Genomic DNA, 12,601 nt, shown 5'->3' with positions numbered 1-12,601 from the left:
TAAATTTCAAATCACAGTATTATGGGTCTTTATTTTTATTCTAAGGACTCTTTATCTTCAGGCAGGGTGACTGACAAGATAAGAGAGGCAGACACATGTGGGCAAAGGCTGTACAGTCAGAAATTTCTCAGTAGCAAGTTTATAGACTAAATGGGCATCAAGATACATGCTAAGGGAGAAGAATAAAGCTGGTCTCTATGGGGTTTGCTTTTGCTCCTAGAATCCAAAACCTAGGTTAAAAATGCATAAATAAAAGGTAAGTTACAGATCTAACACTTTATATTTCAAAAAACTAGCCAATCCTAACATATCAGCACTCTTTTTTTCTTCTCATTATTTTGTAACTACGGATTTTTTTTTTTTTTAAAGCAATACAAACTTAGTGTTCTTTCTAATTAGTAGAAGGGAAACAGAATCTAGTTCCTCCTTTCTTCCTGCTTGGTATATGCTGCTCTTTGAACATAAGACAAAAGACAAAGAATAAACAGTTGTGTCAGGAAATCAAACACATCGGAATGTGACACACGCGCCTGTCTGCTGCTTTTCCTGCTCTCAGATTTTACAACAAAGATAGAATGACGAAGGAGTGGACAGATACTTGGGATTTCAACTCAAAATAATGAAAACAATTTTGAAAACAGACAACATAATAGAAAAACAAATGTTAATTAAAGTTTAAGTATATAAATGAAACGAACAAAAAGTAAAACAAAAACAACTGCAAATGAGCACTAAATAAGATCATGATGTCTACTTCCCTTTCAGTCTGCTCCAAAGTGGGAGAAGGGGCAATGCTGAGATGGAAAGTTATAGATTTGCTATGCAAAAATTTACAAAAGAAAAATGCAATCTAAAAAGGATTACAAACAAGACCATCAAGCACCAACTACTGTGAAAGTCTAGAAGACTAAGAATTTGGCATATGGAACCAAATGGATCTTCTCAGAATCAGCATACATAACAGATCAGCTTCCTCACTTGATGGCATCCCAGCCAGACCTGTCCATTTCTAACACTGAGGACATTAAGAGCCATGCACACATGCCCTACCTGGAGGCCTTTAAACACCATTCTTTCATGACAGGACCTTCAATGTTATATGATCTGAGCAACACACACAATTCTTTCATCACTGCTATAATTTACATTTGTGTGATTGCTTAAGTGTCTCTATTACCCACCAGACTCTAAGTCTGTGAGGACAGGAACCATCCGCTATGCTCACCACTGTCCGAAGAGGGCAGGACATAAAGTAAATACACTCAACAAATATCTAATGAATGAACATGTATTTATGTTCATAAGAGAACAGCAAAGTGATTTATCATCTACCTTTAAGTAGAAGTGAAAATGAGAAATCTCAGAGGCAGAGAGGCAAAGTCATCCAACTTCATATTGGGCTGATTTTTCTCAAAACCAAATTCATGATGGATATTAACTGTATAAAACATGTTCCAATCCCTAATTATATATAGTCTGTCATCTTAAATGTAGCTATCAAAACAGGAGCCACTGTTTTTTCAGATAGCTTATTATATTTCATGGGCACAACACAATAAAGTAAGACTAGAGCTCACATTAAAGAGCAGAATTTCCTTTGTGCCTATGGCAATGACTATTTCAAATGTGGAAGCTCTGAAGGCATTATTGTAGATTTTCCTTTTCAGAAGAGAATCTAGAATTCTGTGACAGGAGCATGGGCATCAGCTCTGACACACACGCTCACTCACTAGACAGCCCCTTGTCATGTTAACAGAACATAACCCGTAGCCCAAATCAGTGCCATATGAAAGTTCTCTGAAGTTTTTTTAAACTGGAATTTTCATAATTACTTTTCTGACAGTCTTTATACTTTGACCTAGCAGACTGAAGGAGAACAGGGAGGAGGAAAAAAGACATAAAAGATGTATTAGCAGAAAGTTCTGTGAAGTTACATCGAAAAGAGAAACAAATTTGTCAACATAAAGATAAGAAAAATCAGTATAATTATGGTGATACAGAATGAATGTTTGTTAGGTATTCAGAGAGGCCACAGAATAATCATCTTTGCCCATTTTCAACCCAGAAGAGACTAGTTTACATATTTTATATTTCATCCCAAGTTATGAAGGATGGTTCATAATACCCCAGCATGCCAAAGAGAATAGCTAAAGGGACAAGCTCTTTTAATCTTGATATAAAGATTCATGAGAGGCAGCCACAGCCAAGAAACAAACCCCAACAAATTGAATTTCATAAGAAAATGGATTCTTTTTTTTGTACTGGGGAATGAACTCAGGGGTACTTAACCACTAAGTCACATCCCTTTTTTGTATTTTACTTAGAGATGGGTCTCAATGAGTTACTTAGCACCTCACTAAATTGCTGAGGCTGACTTTGAACTTGAGATTCTCCTGCCTCAGCCTCCCAAGCTGCTGGGATTACAAGCATGTGCCACTTAGCCCAGCTAGAAAATGGAAATTTTTACAAGTGAAGTATATTTACAATTATGTGCCAAGAAGGAAAATCCAATTCTATGAATCACAAAAACAAGAAAAAAGAAAAAAGGTACTTCTCTTACACATCCAATGACCACTACACAACTGGATGATGCTGCATTGTTATACATTTTCTTCGCAAAGGAGAATAACTGAAAGCAAAAATGAGAGCTATCCTTTTACTGACTGATTTCACCTCCTTCCCAGCACCCCACCCGGCACTAAGAGCATGTTCTACCTACCACTGTGCAACACATCTACCCCGCCCCAGTCCCTCATCTCTTTTGGAAGGCAAAGTGCTAGAACCTGGAATCTCAAACAAATGGAAAAGTCTGAGCATAGTATCATAAATATGTATGTGAAAAAACAAATTAGAGTTGATTGCTTTATACTTATACTTGAAACTAAAAAGAAAATAATATACATATCTTAACCCAGTTAATTTCCACATTAAGTAGGATTCTGACTTCAGTTTTCTATACAACTAATTAAAAATATAAATGTTTCTAAGTAGACTCTTAACCAGGATATTCATTTTGCCAGTATAGATAATATAATATGAAAGATGAAGACCTGAAAGACTTTCTCACCAACTCATTTTATACTTGAAAATCCAACAGGCCTCAATTTAAGTAGCTTGTACTCAGAGAGAGAGAAGGCTTCTCCTGACCAGGACAGTAGGATGAAACTGCCCACTCCTCACAGAGCAGTGGTGTAGAAAGTAAGTGAACAGCTTTAAAGCTGTCCAATTGGTACTGGGACCAAATTCATGGGTAGAAACTAGGTTCCAACTTCTAATGCTCTTGGAATAGGATAGGTATGTACTGAAGGATACAGAGAGCCACAGAGTAAAAGAAAGCATTACTGTCCCATTATCTGTATACACCTTTCTTACTTTTAATATAAATCAGCTTTTCTGAGATTCTAAGTGTCTGTTCCTGGTGATAAATTAGTAGAAAACAATATCCATGGGTGTATAATCAATCTTATTATGTTTATTCATGGAGAAACAAGTTATAATGACCCTTCCCCACTATAAAATCCAGAGACTAACTAATATTATGACTCAAAGTTATAAATGAGGTTTTCATTTGTATCAAAAAGCTTTTCTTTCCTCCCTTTCCACTACCTTCTATAATAGTTAGGAAGTTCCCACCAAGTAGCCAACACCAAATATGAGCTCAATTTTAAAACCTCTGACTAATGGGTCAGGAGACTTACTGAACTTTAATGTTTAGATAACTGGTGTTTACCACCTAACAGTGAAACAATTCCCTTATTTTTAAAGGGTTCAGAAATATGTTCTAATGCACCATTTGAAGTTAAATTTTATACTTTAAAACCTGAACATACTTTTTAGTTAATTCAATGATTTCTCTACTGTCAAACTTGTAATTATAATTTCATCATGAAGACTTGGTGTGGAAAAAGACCAGTGTCAGGAATTTATGCACGGAGAGTTCTACATCACTGACAGAGGGATGCACAGACTGAGAGCTAGAGACAATGGCTCAGTTTGGTGAACTCAACACCAGTTTTGATAAATAATGCAGTTTTTATGTCCCACTGAACAAACATTCATTGTTGATGATGTCAACAGATAATTTTCTGAGATTCATCATTATAAAGCTGACAAGTCAAATTCCAGCAGAAGCCAAAGGCCTATAGATGTATTCAGTGAAACTGGACATAAAAAGGCAGCCACTGTAGACATGAAGGGGGAATCTGACTTTCTTGATTCATTTTAGGTAGACTAAACAAAAAACGAACTTAAAGTCCACTTTAGTCTTCTGATTCCTGCAGTACCACAGATTCTTCAACCTAACCCTGGACTTGCTATGCTCTTCCCCATCTAAGTTCATATGCTTCCTCAGTCACATTCCTTTAAAAGGAAGCATAGTTCACAGCACCATTTGTTGAACTCATTACATTTGATTCTTTGCTTTAAGTACTTTCTCCTTTGGGATTTCCTCCTTCAGAACAATGATTGTTCTGAATTTAGGGTAAGTGTCCCTCCACATAGTCTTCATATATTGCTATACACGGAGGAGACAGAGTGCCTCACAAATAACGCCTGAGCTCTCTCTAGCCAGATCGCATCGATGGCACTCTCAGCACTGGAGGACTTGGGACTGAGCATTCATGAATTAAACTGGCTAAGTCAATATTATCCAAAATTGCACAAAGAGGTCTTTAGAACAAGAGCTGGTCCCTTTTTGCCTTTCTCACAATAACCTCACCAACCTTCCCACTAAAATGAACCAAGGGGATCGGTCGTAAAACGGGTCATGCCCGTCACTGAAGAGATCTGATCCCTCCTCCATCCCTGCGTCAGAGCCGGTGTCATCCACGAATGCCTCATCATCAAAATCCTCCATTTCATCTTGCTGCTCGTCAGCCAGCTCAGTGATGTCGGAATCGGCCGTGGAAAAAGTGGGGGAGGGTGTGCGGTCGGCAAGGCGCTCATTCACACAGCCGTGGAAAATGGGGGAGCTAGACACCAGGTAAGACGCCGATTGACACAGCCAGGGAGAAAGGAATAGTTGGTTAAACAAGAAGCGATAGGTGCCAACAGGACAGCGTCTACTGGGGAATCAACACAATAAAAGCAAATAGAAAAGCAAAAGTATAAAATAAGCATAAATCATCTGGATCAGGTGAAAGGGAACAAAAGGGCAGGTTGAAAAAGTTCTACAAGGATGGATTCTTAGAATAAGAAAAGCAAAGGAAACCCATGAGCAGACCAACCCAGGTGAATACTGTGCTAGCAAATATTTACATTTTCCAGTTCACACAAAAAGACCAATATCTTTGTCTCAAAGGAGCTACTCAACATTAAGGTGAAATATTACGACTTTAAATGTTTATTTGAATGCTAACATTTTCTTGGAACAGAAAACAAAATGGAAGAAATGGTATATTGCCAAAACAGCACTTTGCTTGGGTAAGATGTGTTTGGCCAATTCATCTCTTTAAAAAAACCAGTCTACTATCAGTGGAGTGGAGAAGACTTCCTTCATTTCTACAAAATACTCTTACTTCAGTAACACACTTTTACATAGCTCCTTTAAAAACCATCAGACTGTCTTTGCAATTGAAAAAAACAACTCGAAATTCTGAAAATAGCACAAAACATAAATTTCTTGCTTTAAAATTTCTAAAACTCTAAAAATTTGACTCAATATAGAGGCAATATTTGTTTTCATAAAATGTTGAAAATAATGTACATACAAAAGAGACTCAAGAGGACTACAAAGATACGAAATTAATTCACCCTTGGCAATGACAAAAGTGGAATGAAGTGCTTTATGACTTCTCAGATGATGAAGATTCTGCAGTCTGGTAAGACAATGATTTTAAGTTGTATAGGACACAGACACAAATTTTCTTTCTCTTTTCAATCTAAATCAATTGCAAAACATTTTGTAAATAATCTGAGAGCCAAAGGAGACTGTCAAATACTTTAAGTGAGAGTTTGAGAATCAAAATAATATGCACGTTTAAAAATGCTGAAGGGAAGTATACCAAATGACACAGTGGTTAAAATGGGACTCTTTTATTCTTTTCCTTTTAACTTTCTGTAATATCTACTGAGGTTTTTAAACAATTAAAATACAGGCATTCATTATTTAAAAAGAAACAAACGAAATCATCACATACCTTCCCACAAGTTTGAACCAGTGGAACCGATCATAGAATGGATCACTGCCAGTCAGAGTAGCTTCACTTTCATCTTGGGCACTGGAGGCCATCTCACCTGCCCTATCATACATCTCACGCATCAAATCCAGCCTCTGCCTATTTAGGAAACATGAAGAACACTGAGTTAATATTATGAGACTACAGTAAATTTTTGTTTTGGAAGCATCTTACATGCAAGATTTTTTTTTTTCGTGATACCAGGGATCAAACCCAGGGGTGCTTAACCACTAAGTCATATCCCCAGCCCTTTCTATATTTTACTTTGAGACAGGGTCTCACTCAGTTGCTTAGGGCCTTGCTAAACTGCTGAGCCTGGCCTGGAAACTACAATCTTCCTGCCTCAGCCTACCAAGTGGCTGGGATTATAGGCCCAGTAAGTTTGTTTTTAAACTGGGCATGGTGACTCACACCTGTAGTCTCAGCAGCTTGGGAGGCTGAGGCAGGAGAACTGAAAGTTCAAAGACAGTCTCAGCAACTTAGTGAGACCCTAAGCAACTTATTAAGATCCTGTCTCTAAATAATAATACAGGTATGTGGCGCATACCTGTAATCCTAGAGACTCAGGAGGCTGAGACAGGAGGATCTTGAGTTCAAAGCCACCCTCAGCAGAAGTGAGGTGCTAAGCAACTCAGTGAGACCCTGTCTCTAAATAAAATACAAAATAGGGCTGGGGATGTGGTTCAGTGGTTGAGTGCCCCTGTGTTCAATCCCTGATACCCAAAAAAAGTGGGGCCTAGGGATGTGGTTCAGTATTTAAGTGCCCCTGGGTTCAATTCCTCAATTTCTGGTACGGAAAAAGAAAAAGAAGATGAAAAGAAAGAAAGAAAAAAGATTTTTTTTTTTTTTTTAAGGCTGTTCCCATAATTTAATGCTATTAAAAACAAATGAGGGGCTGGTGTTGTGGTTCAGTGGTAGAGTGCTTGCCTAGCATGTGTGAGGCACTGGGTTCGATTCTCAGCCCCACATATAAATAAATGGCCTATCAACATCTAAAAAATAAAATTAAAAAAAAAAAAAAAAAGAACAAATGAAAGCCACAAATACAGAAACCAAAATGCTCAGTATCCAAGTAGCCTGAGTCTATAGAGAAACCATCAGAAGTCAAGAATGGCCACCTTACTTCTTGTGAGTCAACCATCACAGGGGAAATGTGTGACATCTTAAATACATTCAGTGGGAACTATCTCACCATGTTAAATGTAAAGAAAGCTAGATTATAACTTTTCTGTTTATTAATGATCATCATGAAGGTAAGGACAGAAAAGATAAATAATTTCTAGATCCAAGATAGAAATAAATATCATGGAATTGGAACATTTAAAATTTAAGAGGATCTATGGAAGGTAAATTTAAGTATCTTCATATGTCAAAGGTATTTAAGAAGTGGAAAGATTCATTCACTTAGAAGAAAATGAATGGTCAGCAATATCACTGGCCAGGAATAGCACTTGGAAAGCACAGAAAATAAAGCAACTGCATCCTCAAATGAAAACATGAGGGAGTCCAATTGTTTAATAATAATTGAACAATTATTATTCCCTAAATAAAACAACCAGCTTTTATGAGAGTGTTCATACTTGAGTTTCTCCAAAGACCAATAATGTGTTGCTCCATTCTTCAGATCCTGAACTTCTACTGCCACCACTGTACGAGGGAAAGGTCTCTCCTCATGAGTTTTATCCACCTCAGTGGGAAGTAATTCAGGAGGCAAAGGGGAATATAGTGTGTCAGTCAGCAGAACAAACTGAAATTGCACCTGAATGGAAAGAATAAACCATGGACAAATGTGAAAACCATTACCATGAGACAAGACAATATAATTATACCCAATGGGGAAAAAGTGAAACCTGTAGTATGTGCTGTGGATCATTTGCAAAAAAGAAAAAAGAAAAAAGAAAAAAAGAAAAAGAAAAAGAAAAGTAAAAAAAGTCTGCCTATATGTTAAGCACAGGAAACTCTCCTAATTTCAAATGAGCTATTTACAAACTTTGTTTCCCCAGCCTTGCAAATAGAAACTAAGGCTGCAGTATGTCTGCTTTTTGCTTGATTAAATGAAGACTTCTGTGGAACTTACACAGAGACCAAATAGTAGATCCAAATATATATCTAGTCCTTCACTAACAAGAGCTGATGGAAGACATCAAGGTGTTCCAATTTTAAATTCAGAAGACTATGACTACTACCTTTTAAAAGTATTTACTATAGCAGCCAGGTATTGTGGAAAAGACCTGTAATCCCAGCAACTTGGGAGGCTGAGGAAGTGCACGCGCGCACGCACGCACACACACACACACACACACAAAATGGTATGATGCGTGCAAAGCACTTACTACATTTTATTCCTGCAGTTCTGGGGATTGAACCCAAAGCCTCAGACATGTGAGGCAAGTGCTCTACCACTGAGCTATATCTCTAACCCTTACTTATTTATTTGGTACCAGGGATTGAACCCAGAGCACTTTACCACTGAACTACATCCCTAGCCCTTATTTGAGACAGGGTCTCACTAAGTTGCTGAGGGTCTCGCTAAGTCAGAGTCTGGCCTTGAACTTGCCATCCTTGTGCCTCAGCCTCTGAGCTGCTGGGATTATAGCTGTGTACCACCACAACTGGCATATCACAACACTTATTTGTTACCACCCTGTATTTTCACCAAGAAATACTAATAAATGCTAGACACTGAAATGAGAGAGGAAAAAAAAGAGTTCCGCCTTCAGTTAGTCTACTTGAGGAGGAAAGTGGTTAATAAGTAATTATAAAATGAGGAGGGTTTCCAAGATTGGAGGGAAGATGGAATCTTACCGAAGTTTGCAAAAGCAGAATAGAGCCCTAGAGGCAGGCAATGACTTTTCCCAAAGACAGGTAATTTGTGTTCCTTCCTAATGTTCAATGTGGTCTCTGGCTATAATCTTATCAGTCAAGAGACTATTAAGCAGTGGGGCATACAGAAGGATAAACCTAAGATTTGGTATAAAATTTTGGTAGTAATTACAAAAACATCTTCCACCATGCCCAAGCATGATTAGTAGTGCTTGATATGCATCCACTCTTTGATCCCTCATAAATCCCTGAATGGCAGCACTTAGTAGATCATGGAATGGAGGTCTCACAACCTATGGAGCTGGGACTGGACCTGGGTTATCTGGGTGAAGAGCACATGTACTTATCTACTGCACAGTATTGCCTTTCAGAAGAGAAATAAATTAGTGGCAAATGGACATACAAGATTTAAAGGTGCAAATTAATTGATAGAAAACTAAAAGAAAGTCAAGATCTTTTTCATAAACCCAAGAAAAACATTTTTCTATTAATGTCTCTCTAGCTCTTGTCAAAAATACGGTCTCATATATAAAATGAACTAGAAAATATCTATTTCTAAGAAATTTTATTTAGTAAAAATTTAATCAGTATCTACTATGTTGTAGATATAGACACTAAATAAAGGAATACAGAAAGCTGCTTCACGGCAAAAAGCAGCTCAACTTGCCCAAGGATAAGGTTAGTTCAAGGTGAAGCCCAAATGAACACGCACAGGCTTAGCTCTGCCTCCAAACCATGGAGTCCCTGCCACCCTGCGTACCTTCTTCTTCAATTCCACACTGATAGCATTGGCCTCCTTCAGGTACACAGCATTGCCCCAGAGTAAGTCCCTTAAGGAAGTAAACTGATGAGACTTCCACTTCCGGAAGGCCCATTGGGCCAACTCAAACTCATGCTGGGTCCAAGGAACTGAAAGAGCAAAGGAAGCACATTTGATGGTCACCTCACAGTTGTAACAAATTACATCCCTCCTCTACTTTATCATGATGACCAAGTAATTATCCACTCTTCCTAAGATGCTTTTACTTTTCTTCTTTAGTAAAGCTTACTAAATTCTGTTGACATTATAAAAATAAAAGCAGCATTTTAAAAAATCCTATTTATTTGAAATAGTACATCAAGTAAATATATTTTCTCTTTTTTTGAAAGATATATTAATGTGGTGCTATAATTATTTTAAAAGTCCCTGATCCCTGGTACAGCAAATTACTTCATGAAGTTCTTTTTTTTTAATTTCTAACACAGGAGAAAGGGTCATATTTCACTTAGCTATTTAAAAATAAAGACTTTAAAGCACATAAATTACGAGTTCCTTCAAAATTAATTTGCTTTTTATTTTTTTAAAATATGAACACGTCACAAATTTGCGTGTCATCCTTGTGCAGGGGCCATGCAATCTCCTCTATTGTTCCAATTTTAGTACTTGTGCTGCAGAAGTGAGCACTAATTTGAATTCTTGAGACTACTGACAGCTTCGGTAGGGAAGCAAAGTGTGATGAATGTTTATATTATAAGGCAATAACTAACAATGAGAGAAATTCTAGAAAACTTAGGCAAGCATGACTAAGCATGCCAGTAATAGCTTTAAAGTAAAGATACATTTCAAAGTCCTCAGTGAGGAATCTCTGATTATGAACTAGTAAATTAATTATCTTAACAATGATTAAGCTCTGTATTTACTTGAATATATGAACTTCACATGTACAATAACATGAGACAGTATGTGTAAATATCCCAAGAGATTTACGTGAAGACTACTCAGAAACCTTGTGAAGTTCTATGAAACACTGTTAGCCTCACCTCCACTCCAAAAATCACAGCCTGTGTTCTCAGCACTACACATCTTTTAAGTCATCTTTATACTGGTTCAGTACAGGGCAATAAATGGTAGGTCAAATTTAAGGAAACCAGTGTTGATAACAGATAAAGGACTAATTTGAAAATACAGATCCAAAAGACACAAGGGAAAGTTTCAGTCTTGGGGCTGGGGTTGTGGCTCAGTGGTAGAGCGCTCACCTAGCATGTGTGAGGCCCTGGGTTCGATCCTCAGGACCACATTTAAAAAAAAAAAAAAAAAAAAAAAAAAAAAGAAGGTATTACTTACAACTAAAACAAAATATTAAAAAAAAAAAAAAAAAGAAAAGAAAAAGGAAAAAAAAGTTTCAGTCTCTAGATTTCACCTTCTTCCTCCTCTTCTTCCTCTTCAGTAGTTTCTGCAGCCAGGGATCGGGTCTCGACTTGCTTCTGCAAGGCTTGCAATTTACTCTCATAGTCCTGAATGAAAAAAAAAGGAGAAAACATGTAGGAGAGGGAGGAAGGAAGAGGGAAGTAACAGAAATGCAAGAAGACAAGAAAAGAGACACAGGCAGGAAACGATAATAAAAAGACAGGCCTACACAGAAATACTTGGGGCAGGGACGACAAAATATACACCGCAGTCTGCAAAGCACGATGCAAAAAAGTAAAATTAACTGCAGCGTCTCTATTTCTATTTCAAGGACTCAAGAGTTCTTTATTTGGGCTTGCGGTAGATTTTGAGGAGAAAAATGCATGTGTCCCTTATAAATTAAAATATGTTCAAGTAATATAGTACATCAAGGAATTTTAGAGAAAATACTGGAAAAGATTAAAATCTGCATTATCACCAAAAGTTCCAGTTCCCTGTTTGAAAGGATAAACAACTAGAATTGTAGCCTTAGAAGCTTCCTGTATATGAAAAATTACTATCTTTTAGTGATAGGATAAGTGTGCTCTTCAAGTGACCGAAAGCTCACAGCACTAATGGACTGAAGTAATTGAGAGACTGCAATGTTATTCAAAAAAACACACTTTAAAACATGCTCTTGGGCTGGGGAGATAGCTCAGCTGGTAGAGTGCTTACCTCACAAGCACAAGGCCCTGAGTTCAATCCCCAGTACCGCAAAAAAAAAAAAGCTCTTATAGTATAAAACAGATTATGGAAATACAAATCAGATTTATTCTTTGTTTCCACATCGGCTCTATGCATCTTCAATAAGAGTAGTATCAGCTTAAAAAGGACAAAAAATGATTCTAGGGCAATGCAAACGAGATTCGTTTTACGTGCAAGGCACGAACGCACACAGAACATGAGCAGGCAATGCATCTGAGGCATTAAAGCTTCATGAAGGGATAGATTTGGGGAAAATTGCCTAAAAACATTCCTTGGGGTGTTAATGAAAAAAAAAGCTTTAAATGTCAGTGAAAACAAACAAGTAGGGTTAAGAAAGGAGATGTCCTTGACTTAAAATCGCAGAATAAACATCATATCTTAAGATCTGTACCTGGCTTTCTGCTTCCTTTGGTTCCCCAGGAGTGACCTCAATCACAGGCTGTCATGAGACAGTCCTGCACTGTTCCATCACACAGAGCTCTCCAAGGCACACATCAAGGTTCCACAACTGGAGCGCTGCAGAAAGCCTCCTTAACAAACTCCATTGCAGAAGGAGTCGCTAAACATTCTCCAAGGCTGCCAGGCACACGGTGGTGTGTGCCTGTAATCTCAGGAGGCTGAGGCAGGAGGATCTCGAGTTCAAAGCCAGCCTCAGAACTTCACAAGGCCCTAAGCAACTCAGTGAGACCCT

General features: G+C 37.7%; 1 protein-coding gene across 10 annotated transcripts in view; it reads right to left on the bottom strand.

Annotated features, from left to right (window-relative positions):
• KIF1B (kinesin family member 1B) overlaps positions 1-12,601 on the bottom strand; it is a 147,364-nt gene that overhangs the window by 38,149 nt on the left and 96,614 nt on the right. For 9 of the 10 annotated variants that reach the window (XM_079142610.1, XM_079142617.1, XM_079142615.1 and 6 more), the window contains 5 exons: positions 11,180-11,273; positions 9,760-9,908; positions 7,757-7,935; positions 6,138-6,275; positions 4,722-4,970 (listed from right to left, as the gene is read on the bottom strand). In XM_079142610.1, coding sequence (XP_078998736.1) covers positions 4,722-4,970; positions 6,138-6,275; positions 7,757-7,935; positions 9,760-9,908; positions 11,180-11,273 — 809 coding nt within the window. The remainder of the gene's footprint in view (positions 1-4,721; positions 4,971-6,137; positions 6,276-7,756; positions 7,936-9,759; positions 9,909-11,179; positions 11,274-12,601) is intronic. The other variant, XM_079142611.1, reaches the window with a different exon arrangement.

Source organism: Sciurus vulgaris, assembly GCF_902686455.1.
Source record: "Sciurus vulgaris genome assembly, chromosome: 1".
NCBI classification, from domain to species: domain Eukaryota; kingdom Metazoa; phylum Chordata; class Mammalia; order Rodentia; family Sciuridae; genus Sciurus; species Sciurus vulgaris.
Note: the sequence above shows the minus strand (reverse complement) of the source record. Positions and strands in the feature narration are given on the sequence as shown.